This window comes from Limanda limanda, chromosome 14 (assembly GCF_963576545.1).
Source record: "Limanda limanda chromosome 14, fLimLim1.1, whole genome shotgun sequence".
NCBI classification, from domain to species: Eukaryota; Metazoa; Chordata; class Actinopteri; order Pleuronectiformes; family Pleuronectidae; genus Limanda; species Limanda limanda.
The window spans coordinates 10,279,860-10,298,566 of NC_083649.1; the positions used below are offsets into that span (position 1 = coordinate 10,279,860).

The window sequence follows — 18,707 nt, forward strand, 5'->3', positions numbered from 1 at the left end:
TGTGGGTTAGTGTGACAATGGACAGAGAGCTGTGAAAAAACAATATTATGCAATGGAGAAAGTTTGTGTGACGTGACAAAGTACCTGCTACATCATGGTGGATGGGATATCCCCAGTCTTAGAGATGATAGCTCAGAATCACCTTTTCTATACTAATTCTGGGGGGTTCCTTGACATATTAGGCCGAGCCCAATGGAGTATATTCTATATTTCTTTACCAGTACAAAGAAAGAAAACTTCTAACTTGTGCCAAAACCCAAAATCCGGACCGTGTGGAAAACACCCAGGAAAAAACTTGATTTATATTTTACCAATTTAAAAACAGCAAACATTAGAGGCAAAAGTAATAACTGAGCCTTGGTTTTAAAGATTTGGCCAAACCCACATGAAAGGCCCAAACCTTCCAGAGCGACCGATTTTCCAACATAGAAAAGTAGATTGTTTCAAAACATAGAAAAAGCTTGGCCAAGCAAGTTTCTTCTCACGCAACACGAATTTTGATTACAATTAATACTATGACAGCGTAATGGACACCTATGTTTATAGCAATCATTCAATAGTATGTGCTCAACTGAAAAGGTCAAAGTCTGCTGTGATGAAAAGGCAGTTCACTCTGTACCTAAATTAATCTGCTCATCTGCCTCTTCTCAGTCACAACATAACAGCCAGGCCACGTCTTCAACACAAGCACAAAAAAAGGGAACAACTGATGGTTATCTGAACACCATGAATACAGAGCTGGATCATCTGTGACACAGCCATGATGTACCGGCCGACCAGAAAACATGTTTATATGACTTGAACATACAAGGAGAAAGAGATTGAGAGAACATGTAGTGCTTTATTTCTATCAGACACCAACAGAAATGATTAAAGCAGCCAACTAGTTGTGCATTTCTTACCCTGACTGAGAGGCCATGGCCCCAACCACTGAAACATTGGAAGGAGGAGGGGAGGAGGGCTCAGAGGATCTCCCAGGGATTCAGAAGTACTCTCGTCATGAATTGTCAGCCTAAATGTCTACGCCAACCTCCTTCAGTGAAGACAACCTGGCCCCTTTCTAAATGTATCTGTGGGCGTCCATCTTGAAGAGTGTTAAATACAGATTCTTTACTCCACTCGATGGTACAGTGCATTTCCTTGGAGTGGGGAGAAATCTGACTTAGTGAGAGGGAGGTGACTGCTCGCTCTCGGGAGATACCACATCAGCAAGCAGCGGGGGTTGTAGCATGCGAGGTGAAGTAGAGAGGCGGCCACAGCTTTTGTTTCTCGTCCGTGTGGTGTTCTGAGGTTAGAGATTGTTCAGAAAGCAGAGTGAGTGTGTGGTGAACTAATGTAGTGAGTGAAGGTAAGAGAAAGAGACAGCAGGCTGGGAAGAACTTTGACAGAACGCTTCTTTTGGGATTACTTATTTTAGTAAGTAAGATAATCATCCTAAAAAGTACAAAATTATGCATTTTAACCATTCTACCTTTTTAAAAAGATTGCTGTGCAAAAATATTTTTTTTCACGTCCCTGTGTCTGTAGTTACTGCTCTCTGTCTCTGTTCGACAAAAAACAACTGTGTCTAAAATGAAGTAATAAATCAAAGAGAAAAGTTTTGAGGTAGTTTGTCACAGCTATAACTCTAACTAAAAATTAAGCTGATGAGATAAGGAGGTTTAAAAACAGTATTAACTCTAAAGGAATGTATAAGCTTGGTATTAATTTACAAAACAACTATGAAGTCAACCAGGGACAAGATGCATTAGGGAGGAAAGCAGCACTGAGGGAGTTAAGACAGGGGAACAAAATCAACCCTCTCTCTGAGAATGGAACGGTCCGCCTCGTCCCATAAAAGGAGATGTTATTTTACACCACAGGGCCTCTCCTCCGGTGTGATGTCACTGCCCTCGGTAAAGCCCAGCCAATCAGAGCCCATCATTCCGTCAACAACCTCCCTCCCTCCCCCACTATGCCCTGAGCACAGGGCCAAGCAGCAGTGCAGCCTGTTAAAGAGACAGAACTCGGTTTCCGGCGTGTGGGTTGTAACAAACCGGAGACATTTTCATCAGCTGCAGATGATGATGCCACATGCTGACAAATGTGTTATCACATGTCGCAAGGTTTGTAAAAAATCTGGCACAAACACAGCAGCTACACTTTGTTTGGTGTGTTTTTAACTCATCCACGTGAAGTTAGTAGCAATTAGTTCTCTCATAACTGGTTTTTATGACCGATGGAAATGTGTTTAAGGTCGTTCTGAACAGCTGCACAGAAATACCGAGTAAAACAGTGGCCTTGATAGAGAAGGGAGACACACCAGGGGCCTCATTTATGAAGCAGCGCATGGGATTCATAGTAAAAGATTATGTGACCACAAAAGCAGAAAATGTATTTCTACGATGGATCATGCAATAAGCTTTAAGGAGAATCAAACTTTCTGACACCAACATCGAGGTGTTTGTGAGTGAGGTAGAGGGGAAGAGCAACAGATGTGGAAAATACAGTGAGTGAGAATGAGTCTGAAAAAAGAAAAATCCAAAGGCTTCACTGTCAGAATGTGAGGAAACTTTAATCCTCCCAAACTGCAGGATTATTAAATCCAGAGACAGCTGTGACGTGCCCAATCTATACAATTTAACAGAATTATATTTTTTAAATGACTAAATGAGGCTTTACAAAGAAAGGTAAATATTATGCGGTGTTAATCATATCACACACAGACCTGTCGGTGAATAATCCAGAGTGGTGAGTACTTGGACGGCTCGGTCCTGTCAGGTCAGTCTGTGTGATACTGGACTCAAGTCAGCACAAAGATCACAGACATAATGAATCTATATCAGGTGATTGGTCGCGATCATCATGGGACAAAAAAGACGGAACAGTCATTTCTTCCTCATTCTTCCATTCACACTCTCCTTTATCAGTGTCAGCTCATCCATCATGCAGCATTACGCTCGAGTGTCACCGCAGTATTTATATATTTAGAGACAACGGACCGATTACTTCAGTCGGATCCTAACATCCACTCTGGGATATTATTTTGAAATCGAAGTTTGAAAGTGAATAGTTAAAAGATAAAGATAAAAAAATCCCTTCCTTTATGATCAAATTAGACGTCTAATCAATTGCTTAAGTTCCTATGACCAGTTATCTGTCCTCCACAGTGATTTGCCCTCATTTATCTCTTTCTGGAAACATATTTTGGATTTGTTAACTTTAAACTCTGTATAATAATAACCTTTCTTATCCTATTTCCTAATAGTATGAATGTTTGCTTTACACTCACCCCAGGACTTAATTTTAGTTTTTAGCTCAACTTAATTGAAACTAAGAATTAAGATGTAAAGATTTTTTATTGTATTAAAAGACGCCTAAGCCTATTGTTTTATGATTCTGCCAGCTATTTTTGTAATCTTTATAGATTGCGATTTATTGTGGTGACATTTCCGTGAAGTGAAAAAGAGAAAAGTTATCCTGAAAAAAAGTCCTGACATAACATGTTCAAACTTGGGAAACTCCCTTTGAGTCAGTTTACAATCACGTTATTGTGACACTCTGAAATGCGTAGCTTGTCTTTATGATCACGGTTGATGGAAATGCTACACTGTTTTGAATAATTTTAATTTAACACTTTGTATAAAAACACAGCAACCACAGTGTCATTCTTATCTCTTTCTCTCTCCCTCTGTTTACTTGAATGGAGTCGTGGGCTATTTGCAGCACATCAATTGTATGAGCCATTTAGTTTTAAAAATACAAGCAGACGAGTATGCTTTCCTGATTTAATCACAAACAAGGCTCCTACAGTAGAGAATCCTACTTGGCACATAAAAATCTCTGTGGTACAACTGAGTTTGTATGAATTATACACATTGATATTCTGCTGCAACTACAATGATCATAACTGGTCCTAATTTAACACCAACTGCTTAAAAAAAAAAGGCTTTTCATCTTAGCTGTTTGGAGGTTGGCCTCATGTTCAGTCAAAAACATTTTTAGAACAAAACATAAAAAAAAACTGTTAACTGCCACATTGGGTTTCCTGTGTGTCATAAATGCAGCCCACAAAGAGGATTTCATCACGTATCTGAACAACAAGATCTCAATCATGGAGGTACAGATGGGCAGCCAGTGCCACCACCCCTGGTGCTTTTGAAGTAAACCTGCTGACTGCAGGAATTCCAGAGGGTCCATTCAAATGCGGTAAACCTGCCTCATATAAGCAGCTGTTTGGGGAGGAGAGCCGGCAAGACAACATGCAGCTACGACAAGGACTCCATCAGAAACAGACACAAAAAAAGAAGCAATCTACGACAACATTAAATAACTTTACTCTAGAAACTATATCAGCGTCGAAGGAAAGGTTCTTATTTACAAAACAACAGAGGTGGCGGTTAAGTCTGGTTTTCTGTCTTGTGTCAAAGTATTTTTCTCATGATGTTTAAAGAGGAGCATGTCAAAATGAAGATTAGGTCAGAATAATGAGAATTCTTCAGTTCCTCCTTCAGTCTTTAGTCAAAAGCCTTTTAATATATCCGCACAGCTTCACATTAGCTCTAATTAACATATCAAAACAAGACTCTAAGCCTTGATTGGCATGTTCTCTAAACAACTGCTTATATCCTTTCATTGAGGCAGGTTTGAAGCATTTGAACTGAGTAGCTGTGTGGAATGCCTCCACTCAGCAGGCGTGCATTATCTGAATCAGCAGGAGCTGGTAGCATTTACCAATCACAGCTTATTGCTGTGACTGTTCTGCGCTTACAAAAGAGATTGATCATATTCATTTCGGAGTGTTTTTACACCAGACATTCAGCAAACATGTTGGCTGCATTACACTCCGTCATCACAAAACTTTGATGCCAATATTTACATGTATACTTCAAAAACTGTAATATAATCCTGGGGTTGCCCTCATGGTAAGATCATACACACTAAAAATGGATCTTAAAAATAGAATCAGTTGGGCTGAAAATGTTCTTGCTTGCAGCTTTGTCACAAAATGTTCAGGGATTTTTTTGTACTACATGAAACATGACACATAACCCTCAATTATCTTGGCAAGGTTTTACAAGGAATCTGCGTCACACAAGCCCTTCCCTGTGCACACCGTGCTTGCCAAGAAGATTTCAACTTTTTTGCATAACCCTCTTCACCCGTGTCAGAACCATGGCATGATTTGGAACAATTTACTACTGAATTTACTCCCTTGACCCAGAGTAAATATTGATTCAATTAACTGGTGGATGATGCAAGTACAGTTAAAAGTCAGCATGTTTCAGCATGTTTACTTAGATTACTTTGGCTTACCCTATATTTGCAAAGCGCTATTGTACTAAAACTGTGAACATGTCAAAGTTGTAAGAGCAGCATGTGAAATAATCCAAACTTGATGAGTAAAACAAGCAGAGAAATGTAACAAAAAAAGCTTAAATCTTAATTAGATACTTGCAACAGCTGTCAGTTACTGTTTTCAGAGATGAAAATGCCTGGACCCTATTTTCAGGACCTTTTCGGGAGATTGCCTTTCACATAAAAAGAATGCATCATGAGATTGTCCAGGTCTGAGACATTCACAATATAACCATAACCTTCGGGTGAGGGGTGGTGACTGGATAGAGCAAAGAGGACGTAGGCGGTGACATATGAATTCCACAGTAATTTCTTATCACAGCCTATCCAGACAATTTTAGGAGAATGTCTGGACTTCAGTGGATTTCTAAATCTAAAATGTCTCCTCTAATAATAATCAAAATGGTCAAAGTCTATCAGTAATAAAAAAAAAGCTTTGCTGTGAGTTTAAAGAATACTTATGCTTCTATTAATTAAGTGATTATTGATCGTTAACGTAGTTGATAAGGAAATTGTTTTGATAAACTTCAAAACAGATCTCTTTGCTATTTGAAGCCTGAGGTTGTAACGTCTACTGACGCTTAATAGTTTGTTACTCACCCAAGTCATGAATTAACCTTTCCTTAGTCACGGTAATTTTACCATCTGTAACATGACCCAAGCTAAACTGCAGGGATCATGAGATCTTTTACTGCACTGAGATTGATCACATGCGGCAACAACAATAAAAGGTCAAATGTTACCCAAACGTTATGTAGGAGCCAGGAATTTCTCTACTGTGGAACAGTTTTCCATATGTCCCCAATCGCAATACTCTGATAACAGTCTGGACTATATTTGACAGTGTTAGTATCTGAGGACTTGCCTGGCCACAAATAGAAACGCGTTGAACTGTAGCTTACTATGCTAAACCTCAAAATAAACCTCTGAACTTTGATACGCGCTGGAACATAAACAGGAAATTAGATATCGGTTGAAGAATAAAAAACTGCATGATTGAGGGATTTTCAGAATCAAGAGCTTGTACTGCATAAGTGTATTAAGTTAGCACACTGGCGTCCTTTGAATCACTTATAACGGAAGTTTTATGTACACATCGCTGTTTATGATACTGATCCATTTGTTATGGCCTGCAAAACACTTCACCTAGTCTGAGAAATAATATGCTAATGAATTTCACCGCTGTTTTTCATTAGTACTCCTGTTGCAATAAACTATGATTGTTTGACTGATGCAACATTTTCCAGAGCGATATGACAAAGCAGTATCGCACAGTACGGATCCATCTAAGCTATATCTGTGAGAATGAAATGGATTTAATGAGCTTCACCTCCATGGGACTACAGAGCCACATGAGAGCTTAATTCACATCCTAGAGAACAAAAGCTGAAGAACAGATGCGTGAGGTCAGGACACAGTGAATAGCATATTGTTCTGCTGTGTGAGCAACAGTAGTGAGGGATAGAAAAAGAGCTGCTGATGTCTGATTAGATTCAGGCTAATTAAACTGGCAGACTCTGGAAGAGCCTTCAAACAACTTTGTTTAGACAAGCTGCTCTCTGTAAAAGGGAAATAAGATTCGAGTCGAAACTTACAGACCGAGATGAGAACGTAATTAGCTCTTACTTTGGTTTCAGAAAAGAATGTAACTGATAAAAAGCACCTGTATTTTAAACAAACCATTTGATGGCAACAACTCTTTTTTTTTCAACTTTTAAAATTCACTTTAGCTATCAAAGGGAGCTGAGGGCAAAGATGATGAGATATGATTAAAGGATTAACCTTTTGGTTAATTCACAGAAGGACGACTAAGTTTCGGGAGGGCGCAGTTAAAGTCTTGTACAATCACTTGTTGTCTTATATCTCAGATGTACTTGTCATAGTCTGACTGTGACACCATCTGTTGCTCATTTCCCAAAAATCCAGCCTTCAAAAATTACACGATAATGTAGAATAGATGTGTCATAGCTAAAGGAAACACGCAGCCCCTTTTCTGTCTGGAATGGACAAACAAACCGCTGAACATTGCAGCAGGACATGTGTACATGTGCACTGGGCTGGGCTACATCACACACACTTATACTAAAAGCCACAGAGCAAAACCTTAAACAGGAAATGAAGAGGATTTCAGAGTGAGCTGTTCCACAGTGAGCACAAGACAAGACAGAAAGCTTTTATCAGCTGCAACTGTAAAGTCTACGGCCGTAACACACTGACAATTTATGCATTAATTTGAATATGGACTTTAAAATGTATTCTAATTACTGATGACCTGTAGGTCAATAAACAAACAACTACTCACGTTGCTTACACATACTCGGACAATATTACAACACTGACCTCGCCTAATTTGCTTATCTCGTATGTCTACTTAAAATGGTGCCCCAGTGATAAACCTGACCTAAAAGTACACACCCAGAAGTAACACCCAGTCCTCTTGTATTTCACAGCTTCACCCATTAGAAAAAGTAATGTAAATAATGCGTTAGCTTTAACTTAGCTATAAATATCATATTTAAATCTTCTTTTAATATTTTGTATAAAATTACTGCATCTATAATAGCTGTTGTGTGATGGTATCCAGACCTTTAGCATATAAACTATTAAAGACCAAAGTAGTGCCAACAACGTAAACATCAGTGTTCCTCCTATATTTCCGGTGAACTTTCTGTCATTTTGATATCATGGCCCACAGGTTACTAAAGTTTTGAAAAGTATGATTTTAGAAATTAAGAATATTCTGATATTGATATACCGGCTGATAATAGTTAGTATGTTGTCCTCTTCTAGTGGATTCATGTTTTTCTCTGTTTTATTGTTGTTGTTCACCTGCCTCGGGACTACCAAGGGAAATTTGTTAGTTAGGTTTTGTTCATAGCTCTATTACCGTATCATGCTCTGAAATAAAAACTTTTCTGATTTGAGCATTACTGACTAAATATAATCTGACGCCAATGCATCTGTGAAAGACAGATTAATACATAGAAACTTAATTGATCCCGAGGGAAATTTAAGAAGGTCAATAGCGACTGATATAATTACTTGAGCAATGCATTGGTCTAGTTTTACTTTTTACTGCAATTCATTGGAATAGCTATGAATCATCACACAGCTGGGGTGACTTCTGATCCACTAAATGTTGTGAAACATTAAATGTCCTGCAATAAAGCAAGTTGGGACATAAAGCATGATGTACAGTCATTAAAAAACATTTCTAACAGGGGCTGAACTTAAATCAATAAGTGTAACTCAGATTGATTACTTTGGCAGTAACTTTCACAAAAGGTCATCATAACTTGGGACTGCTGGGGTTAGGGTCGCTGTCTGAAAGCAGAGGGAGGTGTTTTCACTTTGAGTAAACGTTAAAGTAATAAAATCCGCTCTTTACTTCCACATAACCGCTCTTTGACTACAGACACACACAACACAGTTCATAAACAAATGCACCCACAACTAAAAACAGCCCAAATCCTCCATTCCAACACGAGACTACATTTGTTGGACCAGTTCACAGCTACCTGCCACGAATAAGTTCATGACCTCAGCCCCCCCACCACCCACCCACCCAACCCTAAAACATGACGTGTCAACCAAGATAAACAAGTTGATTGCCCTGTCCTTGTGTTCTGCTCGATGTAAACACGCATCACTGATAACTGTGGCGACTAACTCTGGACTTATGATGCATTTTCAGGCCCCCCCCCCCCCCCCACAACTGTGGCACGTAAAATGGCTTCCTAGAAAAAAAAAAGCACATCAGCTGTCCCTTCATTTCTGGTGGAACTAACCTAGACACATAAGCTGCTGTTGTGTTGCTCTTGTGCGCAATTATAGTGTTGAAGTAAATCAGGGATTGGGATTTTAACTTGGGGGAGGGAGGGGCGAGCTGGGGGTTGTGCTGAGGCAAATCATAAGAAATAGAGAATACGTGCGGAGGTTGCAGCACAACAAAGTTTCTGATCGTGCCTGAGAGCAAACTACACACAGTTTCTAGGCTTGGGATCAGCCTGGTAAAGGTGAAGAAACTGCAAGGAAACGAAACCTATGTTCCTCTTGTGTCCATCGTGCAGCTTTGATAGTTTAAATCCCCCCCGAGCCGAGTTGTGTAAACGCTGAGTAAACAAAGTGAGCAGCTCCTGTTTCTCAGGTGTACTTAAAGCCTCGTTCTACACATGTGTGTATATGTTCTAATCCATAACAAACACACACTGGCACCAGTTAGGAAACCAGTTAGTTTTGTGAATGTCTGAACAAGAGCGAGCAGACGTCATGAGGTAGTTAACACAACAGGAACACAACACACACGACCACTTTCCCAGCGGTGTGTTATCTTACCTCTCCACCGCACAGAGCCTTAGCATTAGCCATATTAAAATATATTGGTCGATATTATTTCAATAATCAATAAAGTTTGCTGTCAGCTGGAAATAGCTAGGAGGAGCGGTGCGTGTAGCCGGACGTTAACTACCTACAGGACTACCTGCGTTAGCCAGCCGTTAGCTAGCCGGACGATGCTAGTGGCTAAGCTAGCTGCTAGCTTAGCCCCACGAAACCACTGATATTTTCCGTTGAGATTTAAACTAACCGTCCCCCCTCTAAGATGGAAGATTTCTATCAGCCCCCCAGCGAGTCACCCGGCCTCGTCTCCTGGGACACTCGGCATCCTTACCTCTTGTCTTCTCTTTAGGCCCAAACCATTCTAGCTGCTGGAAAGAGCTCTTTTCTCTTTGTCTTTTCCACTTCCCAGTCTCACACGCAAAATGGACTCAGCAAGACGCCGGAACAGCGAGAAACCCTCAAACTACATGGACGCCCTCTCCATGTCGGGCCTCAGAACGCGTCGGCTCGTCGAGCGGGCACCGGCAGGACACGATGTGGTGACTCGTTCATTTTGTTGTTGCTGCACAGAAGTGTCTGGTAGGTGAGGAGGCTCCAGCTAAGTTCAGTCGCCAGCAGGTACCACCACAGACAGGCTGCTGGATGCATGGATGGCAGCGAGCGGCGCCGCCTTCACTGCTGTCGGAAATGTGACAACCGGCCACCTCTACTGATAAACGTGACAGGGGGAAGTTAATGCGTCCCTGAACGTTTCTTTATTCAGGATAAAACAATACCAATGTGCATCATCTGAGAAGAGATAGGCTTTGTGGGGTTTTATTCAACTTTAAAAGACAGAATAATTATTGACAAACACATCCAGAGTCAATAGATATTCACAAATTATTGATACGAAAGTCGGGTCAAGTCAAATTAACTATTTGCAATGACATCATGTCCATATATCCCAGCCATAGACTGTATATCAACCCATGTCCTCCAAGATTTCTCTTGAATATCTAAACATCTATCTATTTATCTATCTATCTATCTATCTATCTATCTATCTATCTATCTATCTATCTATCTATCTATCTATCTATCTATCTATCTATCTATCGATCTATCTATCGATCTATCTATCGATCTATCTATCTATCAGTCGATCGGTCAGTCAACCAATTAATCAATCAATCTCTTTATTTATTTATCAATTTATCAATCTATCTATCTATCTATCTATCTATCTATCTATCTATCTGTCTGTCTATCTATCTATCTATCTATCTATCTATCTATCTATCTATCTATCTATCTATCTATCTATCTATCTATCTATCTATCTATCTATCTATCTATCTATCTATCTATCTATCTGTCAGTCGATCGGTCAGTCAACCAATCAATCAATCTGTCTTTATTTATCTATCTATCTATCTATCTATCTATCTATCTATCTATCTATCTATCTATCTATCTATCTATCTATCTCTCCATCTATCAATCAATCAATCAATCAATTAATATCTCTCTCTGTCTCTCTCAAACCCTAAAGTTAGATTCTAACTAATCTGATCTAATCTATGAATGATGGTGATATTTCCCACACACTGTGAATGCAGCACTGCTGTGACGCACAGGTTGCTCAGAGTTGACGTTCAGCGGAAATCTCTGAGAGCGTCTCATTGTTCCCTGTACTCAGAGATCTAATTTTAAATACACAGTTAAACTACTACACTTTGTACTTCAGCTCATAAATAGTTAATTTACACATCACACTCGTTGTTTCATCACTTCCATCAATAGTTTATATTTGATTTATCTGATTAACTTCAAACCTTTTTTATGACTTTAATGTGCATAAGGTTTTTAGTGTTTTCTTTTACTTTACTACTTGACCCACAAGTTAAGAAACCTCTTGTAGAAACATGGTCAGATTCATATCGCTTAAGGATGAATTATAAAAAAAAATGGGCAGCTGCTTAGTGATGGGCAGCTGCTTAGATTTCCAATTGTTCTCTTTCTTGTTCTTAATAGATTATTATCTGCCTTTTATTTAACTCCGTTTAAGGCCATAATTTTTTCCTCATGTTGAACACCTTCCTAAATTAAGCAGTTTTTAATCAAGTTATCAGCAGTTAAGATATTCTAGATATTGCTACAACACAGGCTGCTGGTTTGCATGATATTTCATGGCAACTTAGATGCAAGGGTTATATTCATATAACATAAGAACCTCTGGAGACATTGGTTAAAAAATATTAAAGATTAGACTGAAATAAAAATCATACACAAGAGATAATTTCTTCAATGTAAGCCTGGGTGCGTATAATAAATAAAATACATTAAACTATCCCCTCCTTATGGATCTTCCACATACACATACTCACCATCATTGTGGTTGCATAGGGTGTGGTCTCACGGGGAGATGCTGTTTTTCAACAATATCTTCTATGTAAACCAGTTAAATTCATTACGGTGCATTTTCACTTTGACAAAATTAACAATTCTAAAAGATCAAATACACAAGAGCCTTCAAAGCAAAAAACAAGTAAAGTTTATTTTACAGTGAAACAATGAATTGTATAGCGACAAGACCATTTCAATTTTAACAAACTAATAACTGAACAAATTTCACTTTGTATCCTTTAAAATGTATTTTACTAATGTCTATATATTACTAGGTGTGTTGTTGCCTTAATGATGTTATGAGCTGTACGTATTCAGTTTGCCTAAAAATATACTTTAGTACAAAAATCACAGGATCCAACATTACTGAACACACTAGTTTCCTCCTTGTATCTAAAATATATATATCCTCCTCAGTAGACTGACAATCTTGAGAAAATATCACATTAGGAGAAGTCACTAGGGAAATGGGGTTTATGAAAACAGCACATTTAAACCTCAAAATAATTCCTCTTCTCATCCTTGTCCACCTCTACTAACAAAACTGTACAAGCAAGTAAGCAGCTGTGAGATTCCCAGCCCTATCCATGCAGATCAAACCAGCTGTGATGGGTTTGAGAAAAAAAAAAAGAAAAAAGAAAAGTGGACAGCTAAAAATGTACTCAGGGTGAGGGGGGGTGGGGATAGGGGGGAAATCACGAAATCCCACTCAGTCGTCTATTTCTTCTTTTTCTTCTTCTTTGGAGGACCTTGATCCGAGTCGCTGCTGCCTCCCGAGTCTGAGCTGTCTGAGGACGAAGAGGAGGAGGAGGGCGACGAGGAGGAGCTGTCATCGTCGCTGTCGCTGCTGCTGTCGCTGTCATCTGAAGAGGAGCTGGAGGAGTCGCTGCTGTCTGACGATGAGTCACTGGAGGAACCGTCGGAGCCACTGCTGCTGTCGCTGGAGTCTTTAGTCCTGAGAGGTGAAGTGGCAGAGAGCACAGCGGTCAAAAACACAGAACAGTTGTGAAGTCTCACTGCAGTGACGAAATGCTACACGGGCGGTGGTGGCTGTGGTTGCAGGGGCAAAGGAGAGGAAAAGCTCCTTTTTACCAACTCACTAGACTTACTTTGGATTTTTAATACCTTGCTTTTAGGAAGGTTAGAAACGCCAAATAATTTTGTTTTATGTTTCACTTTGGGAGAACTGAACAATTGGGCAAATTGGAAAACTAGACCCGACCAATTAATCAGTTGGCAGATGCCTTTAACAAAAATCCTGGTAACAACCCTTATGTTTTGTCTATTTTGTTTAACCTTGATTTAATCAGGAAGGTCCCATTGAGATACAATATCTCTGATCAAGAACGGCAGCATTAAGTAAAAAGATTACTAGCAGGGATTGATGTGAGCTTTTGTTTATATTCTAGTTCCGAAAATGTATCTTGTAAAAAAAAAATGTGGCTGATATAATGGTAAAGGACATTCTAAACCCTTTAATATTTGCCCCTAAAAATCTGTCGGGTTCTACTGGAAACCTTGAATGCCCATGTGCTGTTCTTTCTGTTTGGACCAGTGGGGTCATGTGACAGGAAGAGAAGTCGGATTAGTGTTGCCCATCAATGCTTCGGTCTCATCTTGTGTGAAGAGAGAGCGACACATTTAGTCCTGGATGAGGATGTGATGTCGTGCTCAGTCACAGCCTCTCATGTCCTCTGACTGACGGCATCTGCTCCCCCCACCATAAGACAAGCATGGCCCACATCATAGCGGTCACACTGAATAAATCCGTTTTGCATAAACTAAATTAACCATTTGGTCAGATGAGTTATGTTGTGACTTTTTTTTGTGTTGCAATTTATGACCACATCAGCAACAATCAACCTTTGATAGTAAGAGTCAGTGGTTTCCATGCTGAGGGGGTGGCTGCCCACATGACCAGGGGGAAGTTATGGATTTAGACGGTTTCAGCTGAATGGAGCTTTTTGTCAAAGCCGACGTTTTGACTTGGCAAACACTGTGTAGCTAATAACATTATTAATGGCTGCATTGCACTGCGATAACTGCAGGAATAGAGCCATCGTAAAGGTTATTAGTTCCACCTGTGCGTACGCGAGTCAAGAAACATCTGCTGTGAGAAAAAGCCTTCACATGTGATTCAGTCAAGAATGATAACGAAAAAGATGAGTGAGGGGAGTAAAGTTGAACCATCGTTAAAAGTTAGCACATCCACCTGCACTTTACCAGCTACGATTAAACATCTGTGGTGAAAAAGGTTTATTACCTGTGATTAACAACAGTCACGTACTTGTCTGGGAATTCCAAACTTCATAAAAAATCTATTAATACCAGCCCATGAGCAGTAGAACTACACAGAAACACTTCATCAATACAGCCATTTTTTAAGCATGCATTGAAAGAACTGTTTGAGAAAGCATTGCCTTTGCAAAATGACTCCACATTATAACAATAAAAGATTGTTTCTGGTCTACAAGATCTGTATTGAACTGTTGTGACTCACAGTGGTCAAGAGCCGCCACTAGAGGGCAGGTCTTCACACAAACGCACACATCTTTCATGTGACTTCAGTAAATCATGTGTGTGACCTTATGCACGCGTGTGCAAATGACCCAAATTAATTCAAATGCCAAGGGAATTTAGAAAAGACTCAGTGGGACTGAAGGAGCCGAGTGGTGCTACATGTTCAAGACTAAAACCTTCAATGTGCTTACTTCCAAAGAATATCCTCATGTTGCTTTAATAAATGAAAAGTGATTCACAGTTGTCTTGTAACCTGACATGGGTAACTTTCATACTACTGTGAGTGAGCACTCCTACTTACTTGCTAATAAACATGTATATAAATGTTTTGTTCATATTAAAATGTGGAGGATCATTTCAACGTTAAATTGCTTTAAAATTACATAAAGATTTTTGCACAACCTCAAAAATCATTGACCTAATGTTTTTATTATGATATTGTGTATAAATCGATCACCTTTATTAATTTTGTCACATCAAAACATATAAAATGTGAAGACAAGACATCCGACACTGTAGAAATATGTTTTTTACTTACTTCTTTTTAGCTTTCTTCTCATTAGAGCCTTCAGTTCCTGCTCTGTAAAGAGTGTGTATAACAATGAAATTAGTTGTTTTTATCATTACATCCTCTAGATGGCAGTAAACAGCAATAGTGTTTTAATTTAGTGATTCACTCCTTGACTCTTTGTTTGTATTTTCCCGAATATAAACAAGGCTCCACTTAATCAGCAGGTGAAATGTGTGTTTTTACTGCTTTAACAACAACCATTGGTTGATTGTTCACTGTTGCTCTGATGAGCCAAATTTCCTCGACTTACTGACAAGCCAGGAAAATATTGAGTCTGTACTCAAGACTGCATATCAGAGGAGGTAGTAGCTGTGATACCAAAAATGTTATTTTTCATATTAAGAGATTTGTACTTTGATGATACTGAGACAAAACAAGTGAACCAGCCTTTATGGGTATATCCTCATATCAGATAATCATCGCCAGCTGACCATACTGGGTGAGGGACTATTGTTTATCTTAGCACCAGTGATTAAAACACTCTCCTGCCGACAATATAGTATGGAGTTACTGTCATAAACGATATAATATGATCAATCATTTAGATTGAAAATGTCAAAAAACTGTGAACTTTTTTATAACTATCATAATTTACCACAGGCTAAGATCACAAACTTGAAACAACTTTGTTTTGTAAGAGCAAAAAAACAGCAAATGTTTGGTGAAAGAAAGTGATTATTCAATTTAATTCCATTCCATTAATTTTCTTGTTGAATGACAAATTGTTGCATCCGTATTTATATATGATAATTGTTGATTCTAGGAAAAGAGGAGTGAACATTGCACACTGCGACACACTGATTCCTAAAAATACTTGGAGCGGGAAATTACATGAATTATCTGTAAGAACAAAAATGGTTCTGCTTCAAATACAGTAAAATGTAACTTGTGATGTCAGTTCAGTACATGAACACACTAATGTAACTAAGGCTGGGCGATATAAGAGGAATTGCCGTGGGAAAGCCTGGCTGTTTAAAACAAAGATTTAAAAGACATCAAGAGATTCCTTTAGCAAGTCCTTTATACTCCAGATTCTTAAAGGAGTCACGCTCAATCACCCAAAGCACTGTCACCTTGCTCTGCTGGACAAACAGATGTATGTTATAATCTTAAACACGTTCTTTAATGGCATAAAACAGAATCAGCAAAGGCCTGCCTTTCTATCACTAGTGGTGAACTGGTGGAGGCGTCTTACCCGGTGATGCTGAGCACTTTGTCGTCATTCTCCTTCAGTTTCTTTTTCATCTCGACTGTTCTCGAGGGTCTGTGCACATATTTCCTCTTCCCTGTGCATTCGTAGGTCCAGTGTCCCATCTCCAAACACTTCTGGCAACGCACATGTTGTTTGTTCGCCTCTCTGTGTGGAAGACAAAACAGACAAATCTGAGTACAGTGTTTTCCATGATGCTAAGCACATACAACTGTAGAGAAAAGGCAGACAACCACGGCTACATTCCCTTTTTGTAGTTGCATGGCTGATTGAATTGAATTCTCTTCAAGCTTTTGCAGATGCTTGTAAATGCTTTTAATCAACTCTCTTTAGACTATACTTTCTTATTCAAACTAAATTTGGCTCTGAATTCTTACATGACTGCTGTCTAAGCTTCCATCCTTATGGTTAGAATTAGGGTAACTCTTACAGGTTCTTTCACAGGGGACAGGATTCAAACTCACGTATTTTGTACATGCCTGCCACCACCCCAACCATATCTTGGTAATTCCTATAAGCTTTTATGATGTTTCATGTGTGCGAGTGGATTTTTCTTTTCTTCTGCTTCTTCTTGCTTCAGTAAAAGAACACTTGATCTCAAAGAAAATATCTGAATTAAAAGAACCTCTTGTGAAAAAAAGTCACTTGATGATTCGGCTAAGAAAATAAGCAATCTAAGTAAAAATGGTAAAAGGAAACCCATCATAATTTTCCATGGTCAGGATTTTTCATTCAAATCTACAAATTAAAGTTAATGTCTTCAAAGATACAGATAATATACGTTCACGGGGTTGCCCCAAACACACAGATTGGATGGCAGTAATATTTTATACTTTGTACAATCATTCAAAAACCTACTAAAATTATGCCAACTCATTTTATTTTGTTGATCAAAGTCTCGACAGTGATAATAAACCCACTGAGGCAGTTGTCAGCCTCTCTTCAGACTTAATCTGACCCGAGTGCTGTCGGTAAAATTTCTGTTAATAAATAATATTAGTATACAACCAATATTCTGTATTTGATCTATTTATTGAGTCCTATTTTTACGTTTTCACCAATGTTTATCTTCATCAGGAGGAGTCACACAGGTTGTGATCTGATCCATTCATCCTGGAGTGATGAAGACATCCTCCTTTCTCAAACAGCTAACCCCCATTTCCCTGTTCCATTTAAATAAAATATACTTTGTAGTCAGAATAAGTGAGAATATATCTGACTGTACTATATGTCCATATGTACACGGGATTATGATGACGCTATTGTCCACATGACTCAGTCCAACAGGCAAACATTTCAGTTGATATTGATTCACTTGTAAACGGATGATAGCTAATGTCGTATGAGCTGTTCCGTATTAAAACAGCTCAGCCGTGAACTTGAGAGGTTTAATAAATCAAAAACATCCCTAAACTTGAACGATCATTCATTTTTTTTGTTTGGTGAGACGGCGGCGCGCTGGTGTTGTGATTCAGCGCCGCGGCGTTCATTGTTGTTCCGCTCGAACCTGAGGCCGGAAGCGGGACGAGCTCACCGCCAGAGTCACTATCCATTTAAATATTCACAAAACACACGACCAGAGAAGCTGCAGCTCCGGTGAAACCACAGATACTCACGCTTGTCTCCGGGCGATGATCCTGTGCATGGGAGTCGCCATGCTGCGCTTCACTTTTTTCTCCTTCGTCGACAACGAATCAGTCTACTTCCGGTAAGTGTGAGGCAACCAGTGCTCTCTAATGGTCAAAGTAGAGAACTGCAAGTGTGTCAACCAGTCATCTTGACTCAAATAAAATAAATGATTCATTAAATTAAAAAAAAAACAAGATAAAACTATCAATTGCACATCAAACTGTGAACATTTTATGTAAATTGAATGATAGTTGTTAAACAAAGCTCAATTTCTGTTGCCAGTAGGTGGCGCCATCAGTATTATTACATCCAGACTAATAGATCTGTTCAAGTAGGGGCTCTGATATAGCGTGAGCAATTTTGTGTCAATTTTATTAGACAATGTTACAACAACTTAATTTTCACACTGATCAGCAGGTGGCGCTATGACCCTGAGTGACACATAGAGCTGTTCAGGCTTGTACTCTGATCACAAGACAGAAGTCTGGTGGTGATAGGACAATGCACAGTGGAGTAATGACAACATCAACTCCTTCAGGGAAGGATGCACCTTCGTCGTACCTCAATGTTTACACGGTTTGAGGAAATGTCCCAATTCTGAGAGAGAGAAAGAGAGAGAGAGACGTCACCTTTGCAAGACATCAAAGATTCCTGTGATCTATGACCACTGTCACTGTCACTGCAGGAGTGGAGTTGTTCGATGACGGTCAGTAT

The 18,707-nt window shown here is 39.2% G+C and overlaps 2 protein-coding genes across 6 annotated transcripts in view; both read right to left on the reverse strand.

The window, feature by feature from the left end:
• The window catches only part of aff4 (AF4/FMR2 family, member 4), a 35,068-nt gene extending 24,764 nt beyond the window's left edge, over positions 1–10,304 (reverse strand). For 2 of the 5 annotated variants that reach the window (XM_061085378.1, XM_061085376.1), the window contains exon 1: positions 10,007–10,304. Coding sequence is in view for 2 of the 5 variants with exons in the window: in XM_061085374.1 (XP_060941357.1) it covers positions 9,673–9,698 (26 nt within the window). In the remaining 3 variants the exon portion in view is untranslated. Of the gene's footprint in view, positions 1–902; positions 1,132–2,707; positions 2,755–9,672; positions 9,742–10,006 lie in introns of those variants that run through there. The other 3 variants (XM_061085374.1, XM_061085377.1, XM_061085375.1) reach the window with 3 other exon arrangements.
• Positions 10,305–12,194: 1,890 nt separating this feature from the next.
• Positions 12,195–18,038, reverse strand: zcchc10 (zinc finger, CCHC domain containing 10). Its single transcript, XM_061086051.1, has 4 exons — positions 17,981–18,038; positions 16,350–16,511; positions 15,122–15,163; positions 12,195–13,018 (listed from the first exon to the last, which is right to left on the reverse strand). Exons 1-4 carry the CDS (start codon positions 18,019–18,021, stop codon positions 12,781–12,783), a joined length of 483 nt encoding a protein of 160 aa, XP_060942034.1. The 5' UTR covers positions 18,022–18,038; the 3' UTR covers positions 12,195–12,780.
• Between the last annotated feature and the right edge of the window lie 669 nt (positions 18,039–18,707).

Bases quoted from the DNA above. Each gene is read 5' to 3' on its own strand.
- zcchc10 (XM_061086051.1), bottom strand. From the start codon at position 18,021: ATGGCGACTCCCATGCACAGGATCATCGCCCGGAGACAAGC. The intron at 15,164-16,349 runs GTAAGACGCCTC...CACTCTTTACAG, and splicing joins AAAGTGCTCAGCATCACCGG to AGCAGGAACTGAAGGCTCTA. The intron at 13,019-15,121 runs GTAAGTAAAAAA...TTCACCTCTCAG, and splicing joins GAGAAGAAAGCTAAAAAGAA to GACTAAAGACTCCAGCGACA.